Source organism: Monodelphis domestica, chromosome 3 (assembly GCF_027887165.1).
Source record: "Monodelphis domestica isolate mMonDom1 chromosome 3, mMonDom1.pri, whole genome shotgun sequence".
NCBI lineage: Eukaryota > Metazoa > Chordata > Mammalia > Didelphimorphia > Didelphidae > Monodelphis > Monodelphis domestica.
The window spans coordinates 197,890,076-197,906,424 of record NC_077229.1 but is presented as its reverse complement, the minus strand read 5'-3'; the positions used below and the strand labels follow the sequence as shown (position 1 = coordinate 197,906,424).

The 16,349-nt window shown below is 39.6% G+C and overlaps 1 protein-coding gene and 1 long non-coding RNA gene across 3 annotated transcripts in view; one reads left to right on the top strand and one right to left on the bottom strand.

The window, feature by feature from the left end:
• The window catches only part of LY86 (lymphocyte antigen 86), a 145,555-nt gene that overhangs the window by 67,933 nt on the left and 61,273 nt on the right, over nt 1-16,349 (bottom strand). Inside the window, exon 1 of one of the 2 annotated variants that reach the window (XM_056823390.1) lies at nt 7,482-7,676. The exons of the other annotated variant lie outside the window; for it this stretch is intronic. Within the exon in view, the coding sequence (XP_056679368.1) occupies nt 7,482-7,647 (166 nt within the window). The 5' untranslated portion in view covers nt 7,648-7,676. Of the gene's footprint in view, nt 1-7,481; nt 7,677-16,349 lie in introns of those variants that run through there. 2 annotated transcript variants of the gene reach the window in all.
• LOC103105363 (uncharacterized) overlaps nt 1-16,349 on the top strand; it is a 129,882-nt gene that overhangs the window by 109,843 nt on the left and 3,690 nt on the right. The gene's annotated exons all lie outside the window — the stretch shown is intronic.

Below are 16,349 nucleotides of genomic sequence, written 5' to 3'. Positions count from 1 at the left end.
GGATATGAGGAGGAAGGGTAAGAAAGAAGGAGAAGGCAAAGATGGCTCCTAAGTTATGAGACTGAAGGCCTTGGGAGAGGGTAGTGCCCTCTATAGCACTAGAGAAGCTAGGAGAAAATAGGTCTGGTGGGATAACATGCAAATTACTACATGCCTACAAGATTTAGTTAGCATAAATGGGAGGTAATCCCAGGGGGAAGGCACTAGCAGTAGAGGCAGGGTGGAGAAGGACATGGTTTCTTATAGAAGGTTGGATTTTAACTGAGTCTTAAAGAAAATCTGGGAAGCTAGGAGGTAGAGATAAGAAGGGATGAAGGACAGGGAGTGAAAAAGCATGGACTCAGGAGATGGAGTATTATGTTAGAAGAACAGCAAGAAGGCCAGTGCCACTGAAACATAGAGTATATGGAGGGGAATGAAGTGTAATTATAATGGAGAAGTGATGTAAAGGCTGTCATCAAAGAAATGTATGATTAAAAAGAAAGAAGCTGGACATGTGGCAAGAGCAAGGGATAATTAGTGGATATTCTGTGTGTTTGCTAGTATCCAAGAGAAATCAAAAGAACTCAAGGAAGACGTTTAGCTCTTTGGATGGGTACCTTGTAATGAATTTATGGTAGAGTATGGGCAGGAATTGTATGGGATTGGTTGCTCTCTATACAGTGTTAGGTACATCCATGTTAATGAGATTACAGATTAGAATACTGGAATTCTTAGGTTCTAAGTATGGTAGCCAAAGTGAGGGAATGCTGGTTTCTCTGTACTTTATATTTATATTATATTTACAATTAGTCCCGGGAGTTCTATTTTAAAGGTACATTAACAACATGGAATCTATCTGGAGGAGGGTAACCTGGATAGAGAAGAGACTTGCAACATTGTCATATCAAGATCTGATGAAGGAACCAAGAAGATTTAGTCTTTTTAAAAATTTTTTTAAACCTGTACCTTTTGGCTTATTATCAGTTCTAAGAGCAACAAGGGCTGGGCTGTTGGAGTTAAGTGACTTCCCCAGGATCACAGAGCTAGGATGTGCCTCAGGTCAAATTTGAACCTAGGACTTCTTGTTCCAGGCTTTGTGCTTTATTCACTGTTCTACCTAGCTGCCCTGCAGGTTTAGTCTTGAGAGAAGAACTGAGGCCCTGGAGGCCAGAAAGAGGACCAACTGATAGAAGTTCTAGGGAAGCATTTTTGGCTCAACATCAAGGAATATTTGCCAAAAGTTAGAGCCAACTCCTAATGGCAAACCTTTGGGTATAATGCATTCCTCACCAAATGGATGTCTTTAAGCAGAGAGAGTAACCATCTATTAAGGGAAGCTGTAGATGAGATACTTTATTTACGAATGAGTCACTTTTAATGTTCTTCATAACTTGGCTCCTTCATGGCTTTTCAGTCTTTTTATACCTTATTCCCCTCCTCCAAGGACTCTACTATCTAGTTACATTGGCTCCTCCTGAACAAGATGCCCCAGCTCCAACTCAGAGCATTTTCACTGGTTGTCTCCTATGCCTGGAATTCTCTCCTCCTTCATCTCTTCCTCTGGGCTTCCCTGGCTTCTTTCAACTCTTAACAAAAACCCTATCCTCTACAGCTAGCCTTTCTCATTCCCTTCAATACTAGAGCCTTCCCTTCTATGATTATTTCCAGTTCATTATATACATGTGTATATTTTGTTTATACATCGTTGTTTGCCTGTTTTTTTTTCCCTGATCAAAATCATGAGATTCTAGGGGAAAGGACTATTTTTCATTTCTTTGTATTCCATCACTTAGCACAAGGGCACATAGTAGGCACTTAATGATTGTTGACTTGATTTGACTTTAACTTCTGAGATTCCTTCCAGCTTTAAGTCCATTAACTTTTGGCTTTTTGAGCATACTAATAAGAAATCTATTTTAAACAATACTAATTTAATATTTTAAATGAATTATTATAATAATTTAATTAAAGCTAACAAATTAAATTTAAATTAAATTTAAATTTTTATTATAATTAATAATTTAATTCCCATCTCCATTTTGGTGACCTCTTTACTTCTTCAAGTCTTCTCAAGCCTTAATGCTTCCTCTTAAGAATGGGATGGTAGTTATCATCTGTGAATTCAGATTGAATTCTTAATCTGCTGGCCCTCTGCTCCTGCCACCCAGGGATTTTATATGCATCTGTAATATGGTCCACACCATAAACAATGAAAATTCTGCTGACAGTGAGAAAAATGCTACTGGAAATGCTAGCAGCATCCGCTTTGAATACAAAAGAAAACAATATATGACTAGATTATAGAATTGTGTTTCCATTATACTTAGTAGGTCTGTGGTAGACAACACAAGCAGCACCTAGTAATGTTCTTGCATCCTGTTTGGCTGAAACAGGAACCTATACCTCTGGAAGAGGTTGCAGCTGGACTTTTAACTGAGAGAGGAGAGAAGGAGGCCCCAACTGAATTGACATTAGTCTTGGTATTTTCTATTCAGGATTGTTACTCGGTGTTCAGATATTTTCTCTTCTATTCAGACATCCAGCAGGAGCCAGGAAAAGAAAATCAATTATAATAATAGTTTACATTTAGGAAGTACTTTTAGGTTTATAGTGTTTAACTCCCAATTTACCTTGAGAAATAGGTAGTGCAAATATTATTACCCTCATTTTATGGAGGAGAAAAATGGAAACACGGAGAATTTGGTGATTTGTCCAAGGTAAGTAAGAGATCTAGAGTAGAAATCTGTGTTTTGTCTCTTTATTTTCACTATCCTGAAGCTGTAGAACAGTCCCTGAAACTGTAACTCGATTGAAAACAAAGTGAAAAGTAAATCAAGGTCTGATGAACCCTAAGGTGCCATCAGGATATAAGCTTGCTTCTGAGAAGTCCTGGGTTTCCTGAGCCTGATTTTCTTGGTCCACAGGATCATAGATTCATAACTTAAGAGTTGGAAGATACCCTGAAGATCATCTAGCCCACACTCCCTATGCTTCCCATTTTGTAGATTAGGAAATTAAGGCTCAGAAAGATTAAGCTGGCCTGACCAATCTTACATGGGGAGAAAGTAGCAGAGCCACAATTTAAACCCAAAGTCTTCTGGTGCCTACTTTAACCTAGACAGAAAGATTATCCCTATCATGTTTTGGGTAGTATGGTTAACAGCTATGAGTAGATGCTTAGTTTTATACATTTTGTATTTTTTTTTTAACCCCTATCTTCTTAGAATTGATACTATGTATTGGTTCCAAGGCAGAAAAATAGTAAGAGCAATGGGGGTTAAGTGACTTGCCCTGGGTTACATAGTTGGGAAGTGTCCGAGTACAAATTTGAACCCAGGACCTCCCATTTTTAGTCCTGGCTCTCAATCCACTGAGCTACCTAGCTGCCCCCTATATATTATATATTCTAATCTAATTTCAGTTTTCAAAACTATTTCCAACTAAGTAAAAATGTAGGGCTCCTACTCTTGTGGTAGGGTTATATTTGTTATTTCTTTGTTAGAAAGCAATGTCTTTTCCCCCATGAACATATTTTCTATGCTTCCATCCTCTCTCCCTCTCCCTCTCTCTCTCTCTCTCTCCCTCTTCTTCTTCTTCTCCCTCCTTCTTTCCCTCCCTCCCTCTGTCTCTCTTTGTCTCTGTCTCCCCCCATTTTTCTCTTTCCCCCTCCCTCCTCTCTCTCTCTCTCTCTCTCTCTCTCTCTCTCTCTCTCTCTCTCTCTCTCTCTCTCTCTCTCTCTTGCCCTCTCTCCTCTTTCTCTCTCTCTGTCTCTCTCTGTCTCTGTCTCTCTCTCTCTCTTTTTCTCTGTCTCTGTATCTCTCTGTCTCTGTCTCCATCTCTGTCTGTCTCTCTGTCTCTCTCTGTCTCTCTGTCTTCTCTGTCTCTGTCTCCGTCTCTGTCTTTCTCTCTGTCTCTGTCCGTCTCCGTCTGTCTGTCTGTCCCTGTCTCTGTCTCTGTCTCTGTCTCTGTCTCTGTCTCTGTCTCTGTCTCTGTCTCTGTCTCTCTGTCTCTGTCTCTGTCTCTCTCTCTGTCTCTCTGTCTCTGTCTCTCTCTCTGTCTCTCTGTCTCTGTCTCTGTCTCTGTCTCTGTCTCTGTCTCTCTCTGTCTCTCTCTCTCTCACACACACACACACACACACACACACACACATTCAGTGGCCCATATCTTTTTTGGCACACTAGACAGACAGCAAGGCATTACTTCTCTTTCTCACTTCTGTATTTAGCATCTGGCAGAGTCACGAGTTGCAGAATACAAGCATTCCTCTCCTGACATTGCTAGCACTCAAAGGCTCCCTCCTCCCCCTGTAAGCTGCCTGCTGTTGGCATAACACAAGTTGATTCTGGTAGAATGTTGAGTGATTATAAAAGGAACTCCACGAAGGGATGGGGGTGGGAGTGGGATGGGGAAAGGCAGGCAGGCAGGCAGGCAGGCAGGCAGGCAAAGAAGGCTTTATCAGTTGAAACAAGGGGGGAGGGGGAGGCTCTGGCTAGCCTCAGCTTGTGGAGGGAAGGGGTGCCACAGGAGAAAACCAGAGTGTTGAAAGTTGGTCTTTTACTTGTTAACACAAGCTTAAGAGGCCTCATTCTTTGCCCTTTTGTAAAAGGGGAACTTTGTGAAATCTTATTCAAATCCACTGAGTGCAGGAGCCCCTGTCCTTCCATCTAGGTCTGTGTTTTCTTTTTCCTTCTTACTCTAATAGACATCAGCGGGTATCAGGCTCCAAGTTATATTTTCTCTTGGGTTATCCCATACTTAGCTAAAAGTAGTTGCTTTTCAGAGGAGTTTTGAGTTGTATCGTGCTTCATGGTAGAAGTGGGTAGGTCACTGGACTTAGATGACCAGGGTTCAAATTTTGCCTCAGATTCATATTAGCTCTGTACCCTGGTCAAGTCACTTCATTTCTTGTGACTCAGTTTTCTCCTCTGTTAAATGAGGGGAATGAACTCAATGGTTTTCTTTCCAGCAATCAATCTAGAACCCTTAGATAAACCCAGGTATTTGGCTGGATCAGCCTCCCTTCCTCGCCTCTCCACATCTCCCATTATGGCTCCTCTGCTCTAAATCATATTGTTCTGTTCACTATCTCTTAGCATGCTGTAATTTGCCTCTCTTTGGTCTTTGCTTACTATCACAGCTTGTCCAAATCTTACCCACCCTTCCAGGGTTAGTTCAACTGCAATATCCTTTCCAAAGCCCTTGTCAGATCCCAGCTTGAGAGCTGGAACAGACATAAGAAGTCATCTAGTCTAAATCCCTAACTTTAAGGCTGAGAAAACTGAGATCCAGTGTGAAGGAATAATTTGCCCAAGGTCACTTGGACAGGAAATGAGAGAATCAAGATTAGAACTCTGGAGCTTCAAGTCCAATGCTCTTTCCACTACAATACTCCCATGGTCATAAATGCCTGATTTGAATCTCAATGTCCCAAAGTGATCTGTTTTGTTTTTGTTTGTTTCTTGGCATTTGTTCATAGAGTGAATGTGGCATTATTTGTTGTTTGTGTCCAGCCATTTCAGTTGTGTCTGACTCTTCATGACCTCATTAGGGGTTTTCTTGGCAAAGATACTAAAGTGGTTTGCCATTTCCTTCTCCAGTCCATTTTACACAGGAGGAAACTGAGCCAAACAGAGTAAAGTGACTTGCTCAGGGCCATGCAGCTAGTAAGTATCTAAGATCACTCTATGAGCTGTACCACCTAGCCACCCCATAGCATTATTTACTTCCTAATTTCTTGTTTGGTATCTCACTATATGGGTATTTCCTAATTTTCCACACAGATTATAATCTCCTTGAAGGCAGGAGTCCATGTCTTACACTTCTTTGCAACCTCTATTATACTTAATGCAATATATTGAACACATTAGATGCTCGATAATCATTTAATTGACTGATCAATGGCTGGAAAGTCTGAATTAAAAATAAACCCTTCATTTCAACACTGTTTAGGAGGCAAGAAAATTTAGGACCTGTTGTGTATTTCTAGGAATCATTTCATCTTCCTCAGTTTCCCCCAGGCTCCTCATCTACAAAGTAAGGGCATCTCTACAGTCACTTCCATCGGAAAATGCTATTACTCTAAAGTCTTATTCCCAGTCTTGTGAGTGATTGCCCAGTGATGAAATTAGTGATCTTTATCTTTCCACTCTCTTGAAGGTCTTCTTTGGAAGACTTTAAACTATTAATGGAGCTGCTAGATGACTCAGTGGATAGAGTACTGATCCTGGAGTCAGGAAGACCTGAACTGGCATCAGACGCTTCCTTGCTGTGTGACCCTGGGCAAGTCACTTAATCCCCATTGCATAGCCCTTACCACTCTTCTCCCTTAAAATCAATATTGATCTTAAGAGAGAAGGTAAGAATTTTTTTTTTCTTAAAGAGATTGTATAAATAGGTTTCCCTCTCCCACTTTTCTCTGCCATGCCAGAGTTGGTAGTTAAACATTTACCAGCACATACTCATAAAGAACTTATGAAAGAATCCCGGAACTCTGAGAATTTGTGATTTCGCGATGTTGTAGTTTAGTGGAGATATTAACTGAATTATAATGGTGATAGCTGAGGGGCAAGAGAAAATGCTCTTTTATGGAAATAATAATAATAGCCACTAGTACATATATTATACCTATTAAGTGTCAGACACTGTCCCAAGTGCTTTAAAAATGTTATTTCATTATATCCTCACAATAACCATGGGAGGTAGGTACTATTATTATCCCCATTTTACAGTTGAGGAAACTGAGGTACATAGAGGTTACCAGTGGTCATTCATAAATTCATTTTTTAAAAACCCTTACCTTCTGTCTTAGAAGTGATACTAAATGTAGGTTTCAAGGCAGAAGAGTGGTAAGGGCTAAGCAATTGGGGTTAAATGACTTTCTCAAGGGATCATATCTACAAAGTATATGAGGCCAGATTTGAATCCAGGACCTCCTATCTCTAGACCTGGCTCTCTATCCATGAGCTACCTGTCTCTCATCAATCCAGTTTTAATTTTTGTCCTCTTTATTTCTGTTGTAATTCTCTACCCTTACACTCAGACTTGGATGGAGAATAATGTAAGCATATTCCAATTCTGTCCTCATGATTTTTCACTATTTTACCTTCCATGTGCAGATCGTATCCCACAACAAAACCTGTGATGGCACAAAGTTCTTTGGTAGCAAAAATATATCCAAGTGCCAGCCTACAGCCTGCTTGTTTCAAGTGACAGTATAAACAAATTCTGCTACAACCAGATTCCCCTACAACAAAAGAATGCAAGGAGGATGGGTCATTTTCACATGAATTCAGAGCTGGGTTTGTGGCCTGGCTTAGTGTTTCTCAAATTCTTTGTTTATGTACATTAAATTTGATTCAACAAACACTTAAGTACTTAATATCTGCTAGGACACCATACTGGGAAGGCCCTGGGGACACAAACACAAAAAAGAAACAACCTCTTGTACTACCTTAAAGCAGGGGTGAGGGTAGGAATTAGAATGTACTGATAAAAAATACCAAGTAATTTGAGGAGAGAGAGAAGACTAATAGTTGGGGGAGCCTGGAAGACTTCACAGAGAAGATGGCAAGTGAGATGACCTTGACTGAAGGTAAGGATTCTGGGATACAGAGATGAGGAGAGTATTATATTCTCTGCATAGGACAATGGCTTACGAGACTCCATGGAAACAGGAATGGAATGTTGAGTCTAGTTATTAGTCCTTATTGGATGGAAATAGAGCTTCTGAAGGGGACTAAAACAAAAGAAAACACATGGGAATCAGATTGTGGAAAGGGCTAAATATTAAACTAAAGACTGACTTTTCTGCTCAGCAACCATAAAGCTACTAAAGGTTTCTGATCAGGGAAGTGACAGGGTCAAACTGCTGTTCAGTTGTTTCAATTTTGTCTGACTCTGTGACCTCATTTGAGGTTTTCTTGGGGATGTGGCCACTTTGTGTGCGACGGCTTCTTGGAGCTGAGTGGCAGGGGTTCTTCTGATAGAGGGCTTGCCAACTTGTTTTCAGGGCTACTTTCATGCTTTTTTTTTTTCTCTTGCTTTTGGTTAGTGGTCATATTAATGGAGAGAAGGGCAGGGATGTGAGATTTGTTGTGGAGAAAGAAACTACTTACATATGGGGCATGATGAAGAAGGAAGAGTCAAGGATGACAGAAGTTGTAAACTTGGGTCATTGACAGTGTCATGGAACCCCACCCCCCAGCAAGGGAATCAGGTTTTTTTGGGGGGATTATGGGGTGAGCATGTTAATAGGGAAGACTATGAGTCCAGTTTCAGACTTGTTGAGTTATAGATGACTATAATGCATCTAGGTAAAGGTGTCCAACAGGAATTGGTGATGTAGACTAGAATTTAGGGGAGAGATTGAGGTCAATATCTAGAATTTTAAATCATCTGCAAATGGAAGATCTTTGAATTCATGGAACTATGTAGAGAAAAAAAGAAGGTCCAGGACAGAGATTTGGTAAAGTTAGAGGGAAAGAAGGGATCAGGAACCAGCAAAGGACAATGAGCAAGAGTGATCAGACATGTAGAGGGAGAACTAGGAGAAAGCACTGTCATAAAAGACAAGGGTAACTCTTCTGGATAATAACGATGATGATGATGATGATGATGATGATAAGAAGAATTAGAATTTGTAGAGCACTTTAAGGTTTATAAAATGTTTTACATTTTTTTACTTTATTATTTTAGGTCTGTGTTTTTTTTGCAACATGGCAAACATGGAATTTTTTTTTGCATGGTTGTACATGTATAATCCATATCAAAAGACTTGCCTCCTTGAGAAAGAAAAAGGAAGAATGGAGAAAACTTGGAATCATAAATTAAAAAAAATCAATATAAAAATTTTATTTGCATGTAATCGAGAAGAAAGATAAAGTGAAAATGAAATGTAAAAACCAAACAAAAACCCAAAGTGCTCTAAAAATGCTATCTCCTTTTATCCTTATAACACCTCTGGGAAGTAGATGTTATTATTATCCTCATTTTATAGATAAGGAAACTGAGGGAGATAGCAATTAAGTGATTTGTCAAGGGTCACATAGCCAGTAAATGTCCAAGGCTGGATTCAGTCTAATGTTTTCTTGACTCCAGTTTGAGCCCACTAGCAATGACTAACTTTATATATATGATATACAAAGGGAGGACATGGTTAATAGTTTCAAAAACTTTAGAAAAATTGAGGAGTGGGAGAATGGGGACTGGATAAAGTCCACAAGATTTAGCAGTTAATGAAAATGCCTAAATGTGTTTGCTCTCATTTAAAAAGAATTGAACCGGTGATGTCAGAAGGAAATACATTCTGTACTGTGGCTAGGAGGTTTTTGCAGACTGCGAAATGGTCTTGGTAGGTATATTTTGGGGGGCTGAGTTAAGATAAGCTTTGGCTGCAAACCAGAAGAATGGATCCCCAGCTGTCAGCTCCAGGCTGCAAAAAAAAATTACCAGTGAAATTTTTGAAATCTTCAAAGTTCATTGGAATGGAATTTGATCCATAAAGCCCCTTTGGATTCAGAATCCTCTGGAAGTAACCTGAATATGCATTTAATCAACTGTGGAGGTGATGTGCTTTTTATCTTACATATTTTAAAAAAAGGAAGCCATAAAGATGTGGATGGCAACGAACTTAGATATTTTGTAGCACTTTTAAGAGAACTTGCAAACAATTCTTCCAGAGCTCAGAAAAACGGATTGTTCAAAACTATTTTTTAGTTTCTTGATCTTTTATATATACTCTCTTAGGAAGAGATTAAAAACGAGAGCTGAGTTTTATGTCATGACATCAAAGAAGAGTGATGGCAAACCTTTTGGAGACAGTGCCCAAATTGTACCCTCATGCCACATATGAGCTACCTCCTTACCTCAGGCAGAGAAGAGAGGAAGAAGCACTCCCTTCAGGCTACTGGGCAGAGGGGTTGGTGATGTGAAAAAAATGTCCTCTGGCGAGGGAGAGAGGGGGAAGAGAGCAGCCCCCTCTGGCTCATGTGCAATAGGTTCACCAACAAAAATCATAGAATTATAAAGGCTGGCCTTGGTGACCAGAAAGTATGAAAAAAGAGTAAAAAGAAGAACTGATGATTCCAATCCTCACTCATCACTCAATTTTGGGAAAGATTGTAATACAGGCTTCCTTAGGTTTAAGTTCAAATTTCTCTCCTTTTATTTTCTCCTTCATTTTCTTTCTTTTCCTTCCTTTCCTTCTTTCCTTTATTTGTTCATTTCTTTATTCCTTATAGATGCTAAGTGAGTCTGTAGTCAGGGTATTGGGCCTGGGTTCAGGAAGACTTGAGTTCAAATGCAGCTTCAGATTCTTATCAGCTGTGTGACCCTGGGCAAGTCACAGAACCTAAGTTTGTCTGAGTGTCTTCAACTCTAAAATGGAGATAATAATAGTACTTCTTTCTGGGGTTGTTCTGAGGATCTTGAGATGATATTTGTAAAGTAGTTTGGCATTTGTCCTCACTTAATGAATGCTGGTAGCCTTTCATTCCTCCCTTCTTTCTTACTTTCTTTTTTTTCCCTTCCCCCTCCCATTTCTTTCCTATGACTCTTCCTTTTTCCTTCCTTCCCATCCTTCAGTAAAAGTTTATTGAACTTTTCCTATAAGCAAAGCATTTCACCCATGAGATTTGCAGTAAGGCAAATCTAGTTTTCTCTTTCATCTTATGGCACATTGCATTTGATGTATCTTTCCTATAGACTTTTTTTTTTTTCTGGTACAGAAATTCTAGAAAGTGGGAGACCTAATTAGAAAGAGGTTCAAAGGTTCAAGCAAATGGCAGTGGCAAGATGTAGAACTATGACTGGGAAAGAAGGAGAAAGGATGATCACCTGGGTTGGTGGTCTGGCATTCTGAATCCTGGTGTTCCATCTGGACTATGACCTTGATGACAGTAGAACTGAGGAGAGAGGAGACTTCACTATGTGCTAAATCCTCTCTTAGCCTCCCTTAGGCAGTGTACAAAATGACTATGAATAAATGATTATGTCCTTCAACTATGTTGAGGAGTTAGAGAGATGAAAAGATAATTAGATTTTAGCTCCCCCTCATAGGATAGATTTAAGGTTTCTTGGTACATTGGAAAGAGGGTTGAAGTTAAGAGTCCCAGGACCTCGAATCCTGGTTTTGCTACCTATTACTTGTTGACTTTGGGCAAGTCACTTGATCTCTTTGGCTTCAGTTTCCTAATGACAAATGAGGTATTTTGATAAAGAACCTCTTAGCTTCTTTCTGCTCTCTATCTATGAGACTATAATTCACTTGAAGCCAAGAACCCCTTTGTGTGTAGATATAGAGAATGCTTTCCTACTTAACTGACCTCATTATCTGTATGATTTCATGTTTTACTCAGATTCTTTTGCAGTTGTATTTATGTCTTTGGTATATATAGCAATTGAGTGAGACATAGAATGGGGGCTTGAGCTATGATTTGGGGAGTTATTTCCTTCCTCCTCAAATTTCACTGAATTTTTGAGTAACTAATTAGTCAGGGTGCTCTATTTATATTAGAAAATGACCCTAGGGATGGAATTACTTGGTTGTGGTGTTTATGAAGTCTTCTCCATCTTGTGAATCTATTGGCAAGTGGAGCCTTTTCTTAGAAGCTCTGCCTGATGTCTTCCTGATAACAGGTTCTTCTTAGTTGTTCTATTTGGTGAAGATTTTCTAATTCTCTGTCACTGTCTAAATGCAGAGGTTTTTAAATTGGTGTCCATGATCTTATTTTTATACAACTATTTTATGATTTATATTATTATATAATATAACATAATAATTTAATATAAAATATAATATTCTAATATAACTCAATATAACAATGATTTAATAATAATTTAAAATATGATTTTATAATGGACTTGAATTTCAGAAACTCTACTAATTGCTTTCTTTTGTAACCCCCGACATTTTATTTTATGCATTTAAAAAACATCATTCTGTAAAGGGTCCATTATGTTTCACCAGACTGCCAAAAGGATCCATGATACAAAAAAGGTTAAGAACTCCTGTTCTAGAGCCAGAATTTGAGATGGAAAAGCTTGGTAGGGTTCGTTCTTCCTAAAAAAAATGGGACCACATGTTGCTAAATGTGCTTTTCCACTTTAGTTTGAGGGAAATAAGTGACTTTGCGACTGCTTGTATTCTGTCCCTTTCTCATAGGAGGTTTCTTCTGGTGAAAGGGAACTTAAGCTATTCCCCTGACTATTCCCTGACTTAAGAACAGATGGAGCAACGACAGTGATCAGTGACACTGAGGTACAACCAGCATACATCTGTCAGATTGCATTTCTCTGTTTTCCTCAAATCCACACAGCTTCTGACAGGAGAATGCCATGCATAGCAAGGCACAGGGACAGGGATGTCATAGGGTGACTGGCTTGCTTGTCTGTGCAGTATGTGAAGATGAAAGCTGATGAGGAGGCCATTTCTTTGGATGAGATTGCTTCTGCGTATGAAAAACAACAGCGGTGGTTAGGCTGCTTGCGTGCAAGGGGATGATTTACAAGACTTAGAAGAGACGTTTGTTCTTGGCATCAGTCTGGGCACAGTGAGTGTTGAGGAAAATGAAGGATGAGCAAGGTTGTCAGACTAGCTTAGAGAACATCTGAAATCAGCCTGGTCTTTGCTGGGAATTTTTTTAACTGGACTTGAACCAAAATTCTTGGGAGTCACTGAAATATGCTTGTGTGTTCTAGTTCCATCTTCCAACTCCTTTTACAACTCTTAAGTAATGGCAAACAATGTAAAAGCTTCCTTAAATAATTTTTGTTTAGAAGAAAGCTTATTGAAAGTGACTAGAAAGAGCTTCAATAGCTTCTTTGTATATTTTAGGGAGTGCTACGTAAAAAGTTCAACTTGTCATGGTGCACAGAACTTTAATGTCAGTGCTTCTCCTACTGTGGCTGTATGATACTTACTCTGTGGGTGAAGTTGAAATAACTGAATACTGAATAGGTAAATGGGAGGAAAAAACTCTCCAGGTGACTCCAAGACTGAAGAATTCTTTGTGCTGGCATCTTCAATTTGTAGAGTGTATCATCCCTTCAGATCTATTTTTTAAAACCCTTATCTTCTGACTTGGAACCAATACTGCGTAATGGTTTCAAGGTAAAGGAGCATCCGGGGCTAGGCAGTGGGGGTTAGGTAATTTACCCAGGGTTAAACACCTAGGAAATACATGCAGCTCAATTTGAACCTAGGACCTACCATCTCTAGGACTGATTCTCAATCCACTGAGCCATCTAGATGCCTCCCAGCCCCCAGTCAAATCTTGAGACCAAATTTACTTCTTGGTCTTAAAAATCTCCACCAAGGTCCTACTTGGCAATTCCTTATGGCATATAGGATATCTTGGTTTCAGGCAGTCTATACTAATGGAATTCACACTCATCTGCTGTTGCTAAGCTGGAAAGACTGAAAACTTTATTCAAGTGGTGAACTGTGTTGGCTAACTGTAGTAAGACATTGGACAGGTCTTCTCCTTCTCTGGTCATCAGTCTCATCATGGCTATAGCTATTGCCTTACAAAATTCAGGGACACCAATGAACACTGTGATCACCAGTGGTAACAACTTTTAGAGCTGCACATATGTTTATGGACTACCTTCTACAAGACTGTCTTTGTGGCCAGCAAGTGACACTGGCCTTTTGTGTCCCCACATGTAGCACTCTCATCTCCTCACTCCCATGCTTGGAATCCTCTCCTGTTTCACACTCACCTCTTGGCTTTCCTGCCTTCTCTCAAGACTCAGTTCACTTGTAAGAAATCTTTTTTCATCTACCTCCCCTCCATACTCTGCTTCTGGGATCACCTCCATTTACACCATATGTATTTTATGTCTACACAGTGGATTTTATGTTATCTACTTCATTAGAATGAAATTGAGTCTAAAGAGTGTTTTTGCATTTCTTCATGTCAACCAGAGCTTAGCACAGTGCTTGGTACATAGTAAGCATTCAGAATGATTTAATACTAGCTTAGCTAAGTATGGAAAGGCTCAAAACCAGCAGAATGGTCAATGGATTCCTTTGGCTGGGCAACTCATGAAAGAGATAAAAATACAGTTTCTAAGTCCTGTGTAGCTCCATTGCTGTTTCTACTGTGATGGCTGCAGGGTGGTAAAAGAGAGACTAGAGGATGTGTGAATGATCACAATTCAATTCAACTTTAGAGGAATTTATTGAACTCCCACTATATGCCAGGGACTATATTAAGTGTTGGGAATACAAAGACAAAGTTAAAATAGTTCCTGCCTTCATCTTACAGTTTATTGGGAGAATAAAGCCAGATTGTGGAAGGTCTTAAAAATCTGACTTAGTTTATCTGGCTCACACTTTTTCTCTCCAACTCCTGCCTTTACACTATGTGACATCAACTCCCTTAATATCCTAGTTACTCAGTCCCTCAGACTGTTCATTTTCCATTAACTACTCCTCTATTTTGCCTTAGCCAGACACAAAGATGGCCAACTTTTCTGTCTTCCCTTCCAAACTTGACTTTGTCCACATTATAACCTCCAATCTCCTGACCCCAGGCCATCTCTCCTATACAAACCACTCTTTCTTCTTTTGATCCCTTGGTGAACTAATTCAACTATATATTATATTCTTCTTGAATGTCTAGCCTCCTTATTATTGTATTCTAGATTATGCCTAGCCAAACTTGTCTTGGATCCCTACCAATATTCATTATCTTTGTCCCTAAGCATGTACTATTGAACAAAAGTAGAGAAAATCATGTAATCATTTTGACTGAATCCACTACAGTTTTGTTAAACAACTTTAACTGAACCCTCACTGCTGCTAGGCAATCCCACTTTACCTCTCTTATAATTTCATTATCTCACTCTCCACAGAGACTTTTCCAAACCTTCCCATCTTTCTTCAAATATCCCATGGCTCCCCTCTCCCTGCTCTCTCATCTGAGAACCTTGTCTAATATTTACAGAGAAAATTGAGGCCATTCATCATGAACTCCCTTTTTTCTCTTTCTTATATTAGATATCTCCTTCCATTTTCTACTCCTTTACCCTGGGTTAAATAGAGTAAAGGGTGAAATGGCCTTATTAAGGCTAACTGCTCAACTTGTTCATGTTTTCTTATTCCATTGGGTCTCTTTGAACAGATTATTTCCTCTGTCATACCCATTCTTTGACTTAATTTCAATCTTTCCCTGTGTAACAGCACGTTTTCTTCTGCTTAAAAATATGTCCACAGGGGCATCTGGGTGGCTCAGTGGATTGAGAGGCAGGCCTAGAGACAGGAGGTCCTAGGTTCAAATCTGGCCTCAGACACTTCCTAGCTGTGTGACCCTGGGCAAGTCACTTAACCCCCATTGCCTAGCCCTTACCACTCTTCTGCCTTGAAGCCAATACACAGTATTGACTCCAAGATGGATGGTAAGGGTTTAAAAAAAATATCCATGTCTTCACCATCCTCTAAAAACCATCAATTGGTCCTTTCATTCCTGTTAACTCTTGTCCTTTACAGGCCTTTGTGGCTAAACTCCTTGAGAAGGGTCAATAAGTGCCTCCATTTTCTTTTTGACCCCTTACAATCTAGCTTCCAACATTATCATTCCAGCAAAATTGCTCTCTCCAAAGTTACTAATGATCTCTTGTTATTAAATCCAATTGTCTTTTATGGATCTTCAATCTATTTGACCTCTCTGCAGTCTTTGATACTGACCTCCCACCTCATTGATAATTTTCTCTTCTGGTTTTTGTCCTACCTAATCTCTCCTCTATCTTTGCTGAATTCTCTTCCAGATCTTACTCTCTAATCCTCTGGGTCCCAAAACCTTCTGTTGCAGGTCCTCCTGTCTCTCTATTACTATTTCATTTAGTGATCTCTCTTCAGTTCCTCTGGATTTCATTACTATTTATATGCTAATGATTCTCACATCTACTGATCTTGCCCCAATTTCTCTGTTGATCTTCAATCTCACATCTACAACTGCCTTTCAGACTTCTAGAACTGGATGTCCAATAGACATCTTAAACACAATAGTTCCCAGACTGAACTCATTATCCTTTCCCCTAGACCTTCTCACCCATCTACCTTCCCTATCTTTGTAGAGGGCATGACTATCTTCCTAGTGTCTCTGGTTCAAAACTAGGAGTCATCCTCACTGTCTCTCACTTCCCATATTCAAGTTCTTGCCAAGACTTGTCAATTTTACCTTTGCAATATCTCTAAAATACACCCTCTTCTCTCTTCTGATACTACTACCACTCTGGTGTAGGTGCTCATCTCCTCAAACCTGGATTATTCCTTTCTCTTGCCTGCCTCAAGTTGCTTCTCATTCTAATCCATTCGGTCACTAAAATGTTCTTCCTAGAGCACAGTTCAGTCACTGCCCTCTCTT